Genomic DNA, 16,157 nt, shown 5'->3' with positions numbered 1-16,157 from the left:
GTTCTCTCTCCTTTTGGGTGTTGTAATTTGCAATAGAGGTATTGAGTAGCCATCATGTTCGGTCTATAGTCTACTTTTGGCATGCAGCTTTTAACCTGATGGGTCCTCCCAACATTCTCTAGTAGGTTCCCTTCTCTATCTCAGCTGAAAGGCACCGAATCTTAAATGTTCTTATTTTATTTCTTTGGGAGCCAAAGAAGTGCTCAGGGGCTCCACCTGGCTCTGTGCTCTGGAGTCACTGCCAACAGCCCTTGGGGAGTTGGGAGTGACTAAGCCAGGGATGGAGCCCTAGCCCTCTATAGGCAAAGTGCACATTCAGCCTGTTAAACATCTCCCCAGCCCCTCTAATCTTAAATTTTAAAGTCTTCATTTTCCTTTTGTTCCCCCAGATTACTCACCTATCTCCCCATCAAAGTAATTCCATCTCAAGCTTTCAGAGGACTTAATGAGGTCGTAATAATGTAAGTAAGATACTGCGAATAAAAAAGGCATTCATAATTGGGATAATACGTTCTTAAAAATAAAATATAATTGAAAAAAGAAAATTTTTTTCTAGGAGAAAAATTGTGATTAGGAAATCTAGTATTTTTATCTTTATAATACAATAATATCTAGGGACCTTTGAAAAAAAGGTATGATTTTCAAGAGTCATTAAAACCCAGATAATTAACCTTGCTTCAATGAGCTGAATGCGTTTTGATAAGTGATGATAAACTTCTCAAGTAGAAAAGTAGATTCCAATCATAAAAATTCTCCTGTGAGAGCAGCTATTCCCTCATGCCACATTTTTAGATAACACCCACATGTAGAGGAAAATGTGTTGAAAGTTTATTGCATCTCAAATGAAAATCTTTATATCTAAAATATAATCAATGTACAACAAAAACACAGTATATATAACAGTATTGATAAGAGGCATTAATCAGAAGTGTGAAGCATTCTGATAAAGCAAGGTGTTCTCACATTTGTGGGACCCATAACTTCAATCCTTTGACCCTAGGTCTTGTAGAATAAGAGGCCCTGGATATGAAGAGAAAATCTCTCAGGAATTCAGTATTCTGGGATCTTCCTTGATGTTAGTCTGGGGCAAAGGGCCTCAAAGGATTGAATTCCCAAGAGTATCTCTGATTTTAGGCTTTGGAAGCAAATTTGCATCTCAAATGATGCTAACCTCTCAATCCCAGCTCCTTGGACCTCTGGGATGCCTTTCACAGTATGAGCAAGCAATGAGTCTACAAAAAGTAGTTCCTGGAGAATGAGTGTATAGTATAGGAGATACCTTGCAGATTGCAGAAATGTCCATTTGTTCGAGTCTAACTCTCACTCCTGCTCTTGAGTTTAAATGCTGCATTTTGGTAACTGTTAATGCTCTAAGACCTCCTACTAAGAGAAGCAACCACAGTGAAATAAACAAACCATTAGGTAGAAATAAGATGAATCTGGCCTGGAACAGTCCTATACTGTACTTTTCATCAAAGACAGGCTGCATTAGGTTCTGCCTGTCTCATCAAGTTTGAAGCCTCCACTGGGTGTGAATGTTAACCTTAGAACAGGCAAATGTGCAATTTGTGACCTCAAGAATCTTTTCAAACTGGCAAAAATGGCAGCCTATGTCAAGATTTCAGGGTAAAGTTGACATGACCATCAGGCCTGGGGGAGGCAGATGGCAAGGCTGCTTCCTGTGTTTTTGTGTCTTCCTTTAAAAACTCAGTTCATTCATGGACCGCGTCATTCAGTCATAGCATATATGCCAGCCAGTATCAAGCCAGTAAAGATTCAGAAGTGAGTAGGACATATTCCTTGTCCTCAATTTGTTCACAGACCATGGGAAAAATGGTCCAAGAAATGGACAGTTACAAGCCAAGAAAAATATGTGGAGTTGACCACTGTGGAACTGCCTTTGGAAAGGATTTGGAGATAAATGGCTCAGCCAGGAAGTCGGGACTTCCTCCTCGATTGCAGAATAGAGTTGGCACCCACGCATCTTGAGCCTGTGCTGAGCCTTCCTAGAGATATGACTTGTCTCTCTTCTCTGGGCCTCAGTTTCTAAAGCTGTACAGAAGGGGACTCTGAGGAGATTTGTTCAAAGGTCCTATTAACTTCAAACAACCTATGAGTCCTCGAAAAACAGTAATACAACCACTCATGGAAATAGGGGTTACTGAAACTTGCATCTCCTGCACCGGGTTGGAGATGCTCATCAGTGCTCCTAGAGGGAGACCTCGGCACTTTATTGAGCACTACTTAAGGAGCCTCTGTTCTTTTTTAAGGGGAAACTGAGCCGTCATTGTTGGGTATCCACATACGGTTATTATCATGCAGACATGGTTGTTTCTTTCATGCTTCTCTCTCTCTCTCCTCTTTCTCTCTCTCTCTCTCTTCCCTAGTGAAATCTCTCAGAGTGATTCCCTGGAAAAGATAGAAGCTAATGCCTTTGACAGTCTCCTCAATTTGTCTGAAATGTAAGCATCAGCTAACAGATAGTTTATTGCCGTACACGGTTACCCTCGCTGGCCGAAGCCCACTCGGTATTTGTATTCAAGCGTCCGCTGCGAGGAATCCAAGAGGAAAACACTACAGCAATTACCAGGTCTGGGCAGGCACTAATTTCTCTCACTGCAGTGGCCTGAAGGTTGCCATGGTGACAACTGCTTCTCCCTGGGAGCTGTATAAACTCTGAAACATCACAACACAAAGTTGGAAATTAAAATTGACATTGTGGGGTCTTGCCAAGTAGCTCATTTTTTCTGTGAGGGAGGGTCTGGAGTACTTGGAATAGTGAGGGAATTTGGAAAGGAGCTTAGAGATCATGAATTGGTTTACTGGGAACTGTTTGGGGCACATTCGTTTATTGAGTCAATGGTTCTTGGCTACCTACCCTGTAAAACCCTTGTGTGGGATATCTGTATGTTGGGTTTGCTATAATGTTTTAGAATTGATTCTTAGATGTCCAAGTTATTACTTTTCCCTAATTGACAAAACTGAAAAGACTAACTTGATTACATTTTCCATTGATGGATCTGCTTGTTGCAGAGGCTAACTGTCTTGCCTGATGTTTTATACAAAATTTGTGCCTGAGTGGGCTGGAGACATAGTACAGTGGGGAGGGCAATTGCCTTGCACACAGCTGAAGCAGACCCAGGTTCAATCCCCGGCACCCCGCTGGTCCCTTGAGATCCACTAGAAGTGACCCCTGAGCATAGAGCCAAGAGTAAGCCCTACGCCCAGTTGGGTGTTACCCCCAAGAACTCCCCCCACCACTACTATCCAATCAAAACAAAAAAGGAATGAGAAGTCAGGTCTTATGACTCCTAAGTCAAGCTTTTTATCCTGCATTATTTGATCCAAACTGAGTTTCTACAAAAGCGCTCAAACTTATCTGCATAGTAGTTTCAAAATTCGGTAAGATAGGGGTGAATATTAGCAGCAAACCATTTGGGGAGAAACTTGGGCATTCATTTGTTGTCATTTAACCATCACAGTCACCTTGCAAAGCAGATAATTAATTGTCTCTTGCTCAGGAGAAGGCTTGGATGCTGAGACAGATCAGTTCAACAGAGCCTACAACAGAGGCAGGGCTGCAAGGCTACACTAGCTCATCTTTGGTCAAAGCGTGCTCATTGTCCACACCAGAAGGCTAGGAATGATCCAGTTAGCAATATGACCTACTGAGAATCAGTCGTTGGTCAGTATCAATAGTTTGTGCAGTCCAGGACCAAGTGATATCGGAATCCAAAGGAAGTAAATGACAAATCAGAAGAGCTACATCCCAGAAGAAGACTACCTCCACCAAATATTATAAGACATCCAAAATACAGACATTTAAGTATGGAAAGTGGGCTTGGTTATGAAGCAGAATTGTGGAAAATTTATTACAATTATAGAGGCCAGTCTTTTCCGACTGGAAATCTGCAGTTTTAACAGACTTCCCAGGTGAGGCTGACATAACTTAGGTGGAGAATCCACCAGAGAAGTTACAGATAAATAAATCTGCCAAATGCGAAGCACCATTCATCAACAGAATAAAAAACAAAGTGCCCTAAGAGAAAGTTTATGGATTTCCCCACCCCCAAAAAGATGGCCTGAGTTGAAAGCATTAGTGCTACAGTGGCTCACTGCTTTGTTCACATCTGTATCCCTACCTCCCAGGACGGGGTCAGGTCCATGGAAGTACTTGATGGATTTTGAAACACCCATTGAATTGATGGAGTTTAATGAGTGATCCAAGGTCAACAACCCCCTAAAGATCAGTAAGAGATAAGAGTCCCTTCCCTAGCACCCATCTAATGCCCTGTGGGATACAATTGATCAATTGTAAAATTAATTACCAAAAAAAGCCACTTATATCACAAAAACATAAAAGTTGGAAATATTCACCAAGAGTAAGCCTGAGTGCAGAGCCAGGAACAAGCCCTGAGCAATCTGGGGTGTGGACCCAAAAACCAAAGAGTAAAAATAGGATCTTGTTATTCATAGGGGGCCAGAGCGGTAGTACAGCAGGTAGGACACTTGCCTTGCATGTGGTTAACCTGGGTTCAATCCCTGGCAATACATAAGGTTTCTAGCGGCCCACCAGGAGTGATCCCTCAGTGCAGAGCCAAGAGTGAGAACTGAGTACCATTGGGTGTGGCCCCACATGAATGAAAAATAATAATAATTTAAAAGTTAGAAATAAGCATTGGAGAGACACCTCATGTTGTCTAACATTTCTAACATGTATGAGGCCCTGAATTCCATCCTCAGCTCCTCATGGCCCCTCTCCTCCACACCACCAGGCAAGCCCTGGTGGCTCACAAGGACCACTGAGTCAAAGCAGCACACTACTGACCTGCAGGGCCACATGCCCAGCCGCCAGAGCCCCTCACCAAGCCAAGACTCCCCTGAGGTAGTCCTGACCCCACCCCTACCCCCAGCACTACCCCTATTTTAAAACAAAAAGCACATGGACCCCAGCAGTAAGCCTAGTGTCTTAAGAACTGGGTTCACTGCAAGTTCTGCTACTGTATGACTAGAAACCAGCCATTGGACTTTCTTCATGAACTATCACAATAAGCAGTGGGCAGGAGAGACAGAATAGGAAGTAAGGTGCTTACCTTGGACAAAGGCCAACCCTGGTTCTATCCATGGTACCATTCATGGTCTCCCCAGCACTGCCAGGGTTCACTTCTGAGCACAGAGCCAGGAACCCCTCTGAGCACCAATCAGTGTGACACAAAGACACAAAATTAACAATAATAACCATTAGTACTGGTTGAGACCTTACTGTGAACCAGATACACATATTTCCTTCTCAAAATGGCCCTATGAGAAAACCAAGCTTGGGGGATGTATCTGAAGTCATACAGTAGATAAAGCCAAACCCACTCCAGAGTCCGTCCATATAACCAACACCCTAAATATTTCCCAGAGACCAAGAATAATTGGGGCTGGAGTGATAGCACAGCAGGTAGGGCATTTGCTTGCACACGGCCAACCAGGGTTTGATTCCCAGCATCCCATATGGTCCCCCGAGCACCACCAGGAGTAATTTCTGAGTGCAGAGCCAGGAGTAACCCCTGTGCATCACCAGGTGTGACCCCCCCCCAAAAAAAAAAGCAAAAAAAAAAGAAAAACAAAAACAAGAATATTTGAATCCAAAGTAGATAGAACCCAATAACTGCAGCTACTCATCGAAAGGTTAGAATTATTGGGGGAACTAATATAAGGGCAATAACATCAATGATATTTCCTCTGCCTATTCCTATTATTCATTACCTACCTGTGAGCTAGGAGAGTTTCTATTATTATCCCAATTTTTGAAAGGAACCACTGACCCAAGAAACTTAGGAGACAGGCTGGAGAGACAGTACAGCAAGGGAGGTATTCGCCTTACACGTAGCTCATCCAGGTTTAATCCCCAGCATCCCATAGGGTCCCCAAACCTGAAAGGAGTGATCCCTGAGCATGGAGTCATAAGTAAAATTTAACCAGAGTTGGGTATGGCCCCAAAACAAAACACCCCCAAAAATTAAGAAAACTGGACATTTTCACACAGTAAATTTTCTGTGAAATGGCTGGTCTGCTATGAAGAAGGGCTTGAGTAGCTGGTTTACACATCTCCCCTGGGGATAGAGTTGATGCCACCCCAAATGTACCAACTCTACCATGGGGCAAGACCTGCTTGGCAAGAGCACTGGATGTTATGGCTTCCCGAGGGATGTAGGTAGGGAAGTTTGGACGATGGAGCTTACTTCGGGGGTGATCTTTCCACTCCCTCCGCAGGAGCTGGTACCATTTTCACCATCCTCCTCTGGTGACCATGATCTGGTGCATTCCAAACAATCCACTACCTTAAATTGTTACCTATTCATTTCTTTCTCTTTGCAGACTGATCCAGAACACCAAAAACCTGGTGTACATTGAGCCTGGAGCATTTACAAATCTCCCCCGGTTAAAATACCTGTGAGAAATTTTACTTTTTTAAGCAATTAGGAAAGGGAAGGTGGGCAGCAAGGGAAAAATAATTAAAAGGCTGGGGGGAAAGTTTTATCCACACACCTTGAATTATATGCACGCCCATTGCCAGATGTCTACTTCAACTGGAATCAGCATTAGTTGTTAGCCACAACACTTCATGCTTTCAAATGTCTTATAAGCAGCTCCATGGGGTCAGAAAGATAGTACAGATGTTAAGGTGTTTGCCTGGCACATAGCTGACCCGGGTTCAATCCCTAACACCACACATGGTCCTTCAGCTCAGCTACTCCCCACCCCCAAAGAAAATTCATCCCAACACTGGCTGTCCCCAAAACCAAAGAAGAATATCACTCTTTGTAGTGATTTTTCAAAGCTATTGGTGTGAATGGGAAGTGATGACACTTCAAGTGGATAAATCAGCATCTCTAAGGTGAGGTGGTGACATAGAATCTCTAAGGTAAGATGGTAAGGTGATGTGAATATAGGAAAGAAAATTCACATCTGACCCTCATTTCTGACTGATAATTACTGATATTTATCTAATTTTACATTCAGTAGGTAAAAGAAAAATTTTAAGTGATGCCTTGAGGTAGGTAATCTGCCATATAAAGTAAATCATTATTTTCTATTTCCCTTTAAATCTTTTTAAGTTCACTAGTTAGAATTATAAGAACCTCTATATCTCACGCATGAAGGTACCGGCAGAGGAACCCAGGTGTGTGTAATCCCATCAATGGCCAACATCCAGAGACTTAAAAGCAAGCTCCCAGAAGCGATATCTTATAATCTACTTTTCCCTCTGGGAGAAACTAGCAAGCTACTGAGAGCTTCCTGCCCACATGGGACAGCCTCTCAAGCTTCCCATGGTGTATCTATATGCCAAAGCCAGTAACCAGCTGAATCTCATTCCCCTGACCCTGAAGGAGCCTCCAATATGGCATCGTTGGGATAGCCAAGAAGAGAGAGGCTTGTAAGATCTCAGGGATAGGACGAAAGTAGAGGTTACTGAGACCGTTCAAGCCACTGGACAATCAACAGGATTTCGTGATCCTGATCGTGACTACATCCAATCAGACTCGTTGACTTGCTAATGATACCAAAATCCCTGATTTTTAAACCAATCTATAGAACTTTTACTGCAGAACTTCTTATGTATCAAGGAATCCCTTATTAACAGAGAAAAAGAGAATCTAACATGTTCTCTCTTCTTTTTGATCAATTAAATTTCATTTCACAAAGTCCCTAGAAGATGAAAAGTTCATGAAAGAAAGAAAGAAAGAAAGAAAGAAAGAAAGAAAGAAAGAAAGAAAGAAAGAAAGAAAGAAAGAAAGAAAGAAAGAAAGAAAGAAAAGAAAGAAGGAAGGAAGGAAGGAGAGAAGTAAAGAAAGATAAGAAAAGAAAAGGAAAGAAAAGAGAAAAGAAAAGAAAAGAAAAGAAAAGAAAAGAAAAGAAAAGAAAAGAAAAGAAAAGAAAAGAAAAAAGAAAGGGGGGAGAGATCTCTTTGGTATTTCATATCATCTGTTCAGTCTTGTTTCATGACCACCTAGACAAGTTACTGTTGTATTAGTTCAGTTTCTTTGACAGCTCCAATTCTGGGTGATTCCTAAATCAGGTATGAACCGAATTTGACCATGTTGTTTAAGAATCATTATTTTATTAAATAGCACATTCACCAAAAGAAGTATTATTTCTCGTAATGCAATCTAAGCCCACACTAAGATCAGCAGCCAGGCAGGACAAGGAGTCTGTGTGAAGTGGAGAAACAGGGAGCAAAGACACCAGTGAGAACCAACACCACACCCTGTGCTGGACAGTGCAGGGGCCGATAGGACAAGGGTCACAGTGCTTGCCTGGCACATAGCAGGACAATACATCCTGCTGATTCCATCCCAGACACTAACTATGGTCCCCTGAGCACCACCAGGACTCACTTCCTAAGCACAAAGCTAGGAGTAGCCTCTGAGCACTGTGGGGCCACTCTCTCCCAGTCCCCCAGAAAGAAGGCAAGCAAGCCTGGCTTCTTTTCACAAGCACCAGGGTGCTGGGCAGTTCCTTCAGTTGTCTGGAGTCCATAATTGGTAAATTTAAATGCACTTGGGGAAATTCAGATGCCTGGACTCCTCTAGGAGAGTTCCATTCTTGTGTAACAAAATATTTTAGAATTCATCCTTTGCTGTAATGCCTCTATTCTTTGAAGGCTAAAAGTAAGGTGGGAGGGAAAGAGGCAGGCCCAGAGTAACTCCAATCAACAAAAGAATGTTTGAAGACTTCAGAAAAACAAATAAAGATCATGTCACCAATGGGTGGGGTACAAAGGAGGCAAGCAAAGAAATAGACAATGTCCAATGACAATAACCCTTAAACTCTGATAACAGAGCTGATCAGGAGGGCAGGAGTGGGAAGGAAGAACAGAAATGGAGAGATCAAGCCACTTTGTTCATGGGTGTAGTGTAGTTCTATCGTCTCTCTAAAATATATAAATATTTGCACTCCTTGAAACCAACATTACCCGAGTACATTAAAAATAGCTTTCAATGTAAAGAATGTATAAAAAACTTCCATGTGGGGCTGGAGCAACAGCACATCGGGTAGGATGTTTGCCTTGCACGAAGCTGACCCGGGTTTGATTCCCAGCATCCCATATGGTCCCCTGAGCACCACCAGGAATAATTCCTATGCAATGCTGAGTGTGAACCAAAAAAAAAAACTTCCATGAGATATAAAGAAAATCCTGAACCGCATGCTAATTTAATAAAGGAGGATTTTTTAAAATAATGACAGATATGTATTTCTTATGTGAAGGTTAATATTCCTAACGTTTTTGAGTTAAAACTTGTTTCCAAAGTGGAGGAATATATAGAACTAACAAGGTCCATGGAACAAACAAATTACCAAAAAGAAATGAAATTCAGTACATTGGGGAAAATGTTATTGATGCAACAGAAAAAGACAGGCCAGAAATATAAGTGAAAAAGATCCAAAAGTTCTAGCTTTGGTCCTAGGTCCTAGATCTCTAAATCAGAGTAATTAGAAGGCCAGAAAGAGAATTCAGGGGCAGGGCACTTGCCTTGCACAAGCCAACCCCAGTTTGATCCCCTACCACACTGCATACAGTCCATCCAGAACACCAGGAGTTGATGGGAAATGTGTCCTGGTGAAGGGATGGGAATATTGTATGATTCAAACCCAATTACAAACAGCCTTGTAACAGTGTATCTCACAGAGCCTTAATTTAAAATAAATAATTTAAAAAAAAAAAAAAAAAAGACCATCAGAACTGGTTCCTGATCTCAAAGTCAGGAGTAAGCCCTAAATGCTTCCAGGTGTGTCCCCAAAAACTTAATTAATTGATGAATAGCATCATTAGATCAATTCTTCCTATAGTGTCAGGAGCCTCAAAATACTACAGTTTCCAATCTTTTTGATAGAGGCCTTTCTCCCTGGTGTGCGGTGATAGCTCATCATTATTCTGATTTACATTTCCCTATCATCAGTGATAGAGACATATCTGCTCAGCCCTTCTACCCAGTTTCTAGTGGGTTATTTGTGGGTACTTTATATATCTTGAATAGTAGACCTTTGTCAGGTATATGGTATGCAAATATTTCTCCCATTCAGATCTGGATAGGATACATGCTCATCAAAAGATGAGTGGATAAAGAAATTGTGATATATATACATATATATATATATATTACTCAACTGTGAGAAAAGGTGTTATCTTGTATTTTTCAACAACACAGAACTATAGGATGTCACGTTAAGAAAAATAAGTCAGAAGGAGAAAGCCAAATGCCAGATGATCTCACTCATAGGTGCTATATAAAGAAACTGAGCAAGAGGATACACAGTGACCTATGAAAACAAATCCTTAGATTCTAATAACAGAGTTGAGATTACCAAGGGATAAAGGATAGCATGAGAATGGACCTAGGAAGAATGGTAGAAGTGACTGGCAATGTGTTGCTGATTGTTGTGCTGAACATTGCTACACCTAAAGCATAAAATGAACATTATTATAAGTCATATTTCCACAATAATTAATTACATCTGATAGCCTCCACTAGTTGAACATGTTGTTGATAACGCCAAATACAATAATTTTTATTTCAATGTGAAAATAGTTTCCAACATGTCTTTCTATTGCTTTTTATCTTTATGCCTAAAACTACTTTGGCTCACTCTCCCCACGATCCCCGCCCCGCCTCAAATCGAAGGAGCGTCTGTAACACAGGCATCCGAAAGCTCCCAGATGTTACGAAGATCTTCTCCTCTGAATTTAATTTCATTCTGTAAGTACCAGGCTTATTGCTAAGCATAACAGAGTCTAATTTGCAGCTAAATTTTGGAAAGTAAATATTTCTCATTTCATCCTCAAGGGAAATTTGTGATAACTTACACATAACCACCATACCAAGAAATGCTTTTCAAGGGATGAATAACGAATCTATAACACTGTGAGTAAACTCTTAGGCTTGTGTTCTGTCATTCATGGCCTGTATTTTCTTACTGCTAGCTTAAGGTGAGTCTTTCTTATCTTTTGCCATCCTCCTCTCTCGCCACTGGCATTCTTCTTGACCTAAAATGCTAAGGGTAAGAGAAATTGTGTGGGATTGCATCTGGGTCATATGTTCACATGACAACCAACCAAGCCATTCCGTTTAAAATTCATCAAATGTGTCCTGAGAACTGACAGTGACCAAAATTCCAACTGATGAAATTGTTCACTTCATCAGTGGAATGCTTTGAAGTTGGGAAGAGACAGCCTGGAGGGGAGTGACTGCCCTGGTTAAAGAAGGTACAGAAATTTTGAGTTTCCACTGAGAAGAGTTTGGAGGATATGCTCTAATAAATGATCCATGGGAAATGTCTTCCCTCCTTCACTTTAACTTTTCACCTTCCCTTTGCGACCTGTTACATCGTTTCTGGAGCAACACTGTCGGTATGACCCATTCTCTACATCCCGAATGATGCTATGCTATGTAGTTGACCAGTAGTCATCAAGTTACCAAGCACACAGACCCACGGCCTTTCATATGCCTTCCTGGTTCTAAGAGCCACCCAGAATGTGGCTCATAGACCAGCAGCAACATCATTCGGGTTAGAAATGCAGATACTGCCCACCCCCAACCACCACCTCATAATTCTGCTAAGTTCTTGCAAGGTCTTGAGTGATGCACAGGCACAGTGAAGTTAGAACATTACTTCTTCAGATTATTTATTCTCTCCAGAATACACCTGCCTGGCTTCCTTCCTGTCATCCTCACACAGGGCGCCCCCTCTCTGCCCCACCATTCAGAAGCAGCCTCCCCAGTCCTTGTCTGGTGTCTATCCCAGCGACCCAGATGCAATTCTGCTCCCCACATCCATATCCTTCTCACTCTTTTCGCTTTGGCTAGAGCCCATGGCAGGATCCTGACAAGCAATAAAGGAGTTCAGCCTTACAGAAAGAAAGAGGAAGCGTGGTTGGACGAGATGACCCTGAAATGAGAAGGCAGCTGTGAAACCAGGGGAAGGAATGGTCAGAGAAATCAGAGGCTTCTTTGTTATATCAATAGCAGCTAAAAATTGGCATCAGTGGTATACTGCGCTTATATCGAACTTTCACTTTGTGTAGGTTTAATTCAACACATCTAACCATCAGATTACAAAGCTCTGGCCAACGAAGCCCCAGCTCAGTGTGTTACAATCAAAAGAACATAGCACAGCAACCTCAGCTGACTCAAAATAACTCAAATTCTTTACTTAAAACTCTTGAACACCAGGAAGAAAACTCTAGATCCTAGGAAAACTTTTCTACAGTCTTGCAACTCCTCCACTTCCTTTTTTCATGATGGCAGTTCCGGCTGTGTGTCAAATATTTCTGACTCACAACTGCATCTGGACGTGGAACTCTCATTCACTGTGTCCTCTGTGAAAAATATGGTAACCACAGAGTAAATCCTGGAGTATAAGAGGTACTATATGCCTCCAAATTTGGAGTCTTTCCAAGGCTATTGAGAATGAAAATGTATATATAGGCAGATAATACAGCGGGTAAAGCACTTGCCTTGCAAGTGGCTGACCTGGGTTCAATCCCTGGTATCCCATATAGTCCTCCAAATCTGCCAGGAGTAATTCCCGAGCACTGTCATGTGTGGCCAACCCCCTGCCCCCATATAAAAATAAAAAGACTACACAAGATACATGTCCTCAAGAAATGAATCATCTCAGGGTTGGAGTGATAGCACAGTGAGTAGGGCATTTGCCTTGCACGTGGCTGACCTGGGTTTAATTCCCAGTATCCTATCTGGTTCCCCAAGCACCGCCAGGAGTAATTCCTGAGTGCAGAGCCAGGAGTAAGCCCTGTATGACCCAAAGAGCAAAAATAAATAAATAAATAAATAAATAAATAAATAAATAAATAAATAAATAAATGAGTCATCTCAGTGAAGGGAAAATATAAAATAAAGAATATTACAAGTCATTAGTTATTTATTGTGAGTGTGTAAGAAAAAAAGCATGGAGAAGGTAAAAAAAAACCTAAAAAAAGTTAGGTTTCATAGATTCTGACATTTATAGACAAACATGATAAAAACTGTTAAATTTTGTATGAGATTTTTTTCCTGTTTTTTGCTTCTTTATCGAAGTACTGTTGCCTTATGACATTACACAAGACTCCAGTGTGGGTCCTTGGAAGTAAACATGAGAGCAGTCTACACTGAGTCTGTCATGGAAAGCTCTCAATTCTAGACCTTAATATACCTCCGCCCATAGTCATGTCTGTCCTCCCTTCCTCCCTCCTTCCTTTCTGGAAATCCAAATTATTCTTTTAGTCCAAAGTTCATTTTTGCTTTAATCTGTTTCTTTTCTCTCTATCTACATGTGAATGAGACCATTTGATGTTTGTCTTTCTCTGAGTTATTTCACAAAGCATGATACCCTCTGACCCCTGATACACATTTTTTTCTTTGTTTTTTGGGTTACACCTAGCAATGCTCAGGGGTTACTCCTGACTCTACACTCAGGAATTACCCCTGGCGGTGCTTGGAGGACCATATGGGATGCTGGGGATCGAACCCAGATTGGCCACAAGCAAGGCAAATGCCCTACCCTCTTGCTGTACTATTGCTTCAGCCCCTACACTTATTCTTAAATGTCTGCACTGTTAAGACTCACAGCAACCTAGCAGGTAGGGACAACCAAATTTATCTTCAGATGAGGAAACTGAAACACTAAGAGTTTAAGCAAATTGCCCAAGGTAAAGATTTGTATCAGGTGCAATCTGGCTGCAAAGTCATGTTCTTAACTATTTTGTGCTAGTACCAACCAAGAAATGGGGAACAAGTAAGGGAACACCACGAGCAAAAGCATGGCAATGGGCAGGAGGGAAGTAGGATGCGGCTTACTAACTGGGAACAAACATCCTGCTCAAGGGCGTTGGGCTGGAGAAGATCCTGAATGCCAGAATAAGGAATGGGAGGAAGGCTTAGAAGTACCTCTGAAGAAGGAAACTCTTTCGAACACCTTTGCTTTAGAGATCACAAGAATCCCTTTTGATTTTTTTAAAATTTGAAGTTATTTTTTAATTGAATCACAGTGAGATACAAAGTAACAGAGTTGTTCACGATTGGGTTTCAGACATATAAATGTCCCAACACCCGCCTCTTCACCATATTTCCCTTTTGATTTTTTTACCTAACTCCAAATAACCAGGAAGTGATAGTTGTAGTTATGTAGTGACATGGAACAGGAATGAGAGGCCAGAAAACACGGAGAAAGTTGGTCAACAAGAAAATGAAAGGTGCCATAGCCCATAGGGTTTTCTGGGCTGCAAAATTGGACCACCCTGCTGAACTCAATGAGCAACCAAACATTCCTTTCCACACATCACATTTCAGCACTTTATGGCATTTTTATTATGGGGCCATTAACTTATGTTGGTTATGATTTGAAGAAGAATAGTGCATAGCAGCAAAGCTTAATTGCCCCACCTCTGAAGTTAATGAGCACTGTAGATCCGTTTCCACCAGGAGTCTGTGGGGGCATTGTGTTTCTGTTCCCCTCCTGACTCTTGGCCCTTCATCTGGAAGGGGAATGATTAGTCATTTGCTTGGCACTTGTTTGCAGCTGAATGGGCCCTTCTGTAAGAGAAGGATCATGTGGAGTACCCCTCTGGAGAAAAGGGTATTGCCCTTAAAGAGAAAAGTCTTATTTCCTCAGCTCTAAAGTTCAGCTCCCTAATTAGAAAATAATGAAAGCAAGCCTTCTCCTTTCACTAGTAGTATTTGAGGTCTTGCTTTTCATGGAAACTTTCCTGCCCATCCCCCTACTCAAATCTTTACCAACTGTGAACTCATTTAATGAAAACAAAACACTTCACTTGATGCTGGAAAAACTCAGTGGGGCTAATGCTAAAACTATGCATTATACTCTTATATCCCTTTATAGCCACTTTGACTTTTCATTAATCTCCTCAAGAGGCCACCCGCACGCTGCCCCCGAGTGAGCAGGATTTATCTGTACCAACTACCAATCTCAAAAAGGAGACAACCTTGAGTCATGCATAAACTCCACAAAGGAAAGGAAAGATCATGGTGATTAATTCTCAAAGAGCCTACAGAGAAAGTAGAAATGGAGCTCTAGGTTCTAATACTGACTGTGTCTGACCAGCCCATCACCCTGATGAGCCTTTCGTCTCTGTCGATTCAAAGGGAACACTAATACCTCAGTACTAAGAACTCATTGACATCATATCCATTACACTGAACCTTCCCTTTGTCATTCCCCTTGTCATTACTCCTGTTAGCCAACAGCAGTTCATCCAATTGTCTCGACATACATTGACTATTCCATTAATTTTATAGACAATTATAAGATGGTAATTTTAAATCTACCATTTGTTTACATTGACTATGCTGCCAACATATTATAATCCATTGCTGCTGTCATTCTTTGGACTTTCACCTCTTGATTATTACATAAGGTAAAGTCATAAAAGTTAACACGAGTTTGGCTGAGATGGAAGACACAAAAACTTAGTGTTGCTGAAAACCAACAAGCGTGCCCATAACTCATCTTTTGCCACAGAGGCTGTAAGCTGCACAGAAATGGGGAGTCCTTGGTGAATATTCAAAACTGGGGCCGTGCCAGCAGAGAAAAATTTGGGGAACTGATCCCCACGGCTCCTGAGAATAGCATTTCTTACCCAGACTCCTGTGACCTTTTGTGGGTTCCAGAATGTTCCAAGGGGGTCACAGGTGAGAGTCATATAAATAGGGGTTGGGCAGGGAAGCATAGAGAGCCAATCAGGAGGATGGGAGCCACAGGAAAAAAGCATAGTGGGAAAGGAATCGTTGTTTAATGTTGTTCTTGAGGTCTCTACCTGTATCTGCAATGATGCAGAGACAAAATGACTTCACCAAGAGGAAGGCAGTGTATGTAGGATATCTTCCTTTCAGATGGTATCTCTACATTCCTTTGATTTAAAAATCACCTCAAGGGGCTGAAGAGATAGTACAGGGCTAAGGTGCTTGCCTTTCATTCAGCCATCCCAGGTTCAGTCCCCTGCACTGTATTTGGTCCTTCAAACCCTGCCAGGAGTTATCTCCGAGCACAAAGCCTGGAGTAGACTTTGAGCATCACCCATGTGGCCCAAAAACAAACAAACAAAGCTGGCTTTTGCCAATAGCTCTACCGCCAAAGATGTATTTTCTGAGGTA

The 16,157-nt window shown here is 41.7% G+C and overlaps 1 protein-coding gene across 1 annotated transcript in view; it reads left to right on the top strand.

The window, feature by feature from the left end:
• LHCGR (luteinizing hormone/choriogonadotropin receptor) overlaps window positions 1-16,157 on the top strand; it is a 60,607-nt gene that overhangs the window by 20,035 nt on the left and 24,415 nt on the right. Inside the window, 5 exon segments of the mRNA XM_004618600.2 lie at window positions 390-461; window positions 2,388-2,462; window positions 6,367-6,441; window positions 10,674-10,748; window positions 10,836-10,913. Of these exon segments, the coding sequence (XP_004618657.2) occupies window positions 390-461; window positions 2,388-2,462; window positions 6,367-6,441; window positions 10,674-10,748; window positions 10,836-10,913 (375 nt within the window).

Source organism: Sorex araneus, chromosome X (genome assembly GCF_027595985.1).
Source record: "Sorex araneus isolate mSorAra2 chromosome X, mSorAra2.pri, whole genome shotgun sequence".
NCBI lineage: Eukaryota > Metazoa > Chordata > Mammalia > Eulipotyphla > Soricidae > Sorex > Sorex araneus.
The sequence above is the reverse complement of the archived record's forward strand: the minus strand, read 5'-3'. Positions and strand labels throughout refer to the sequence as shown.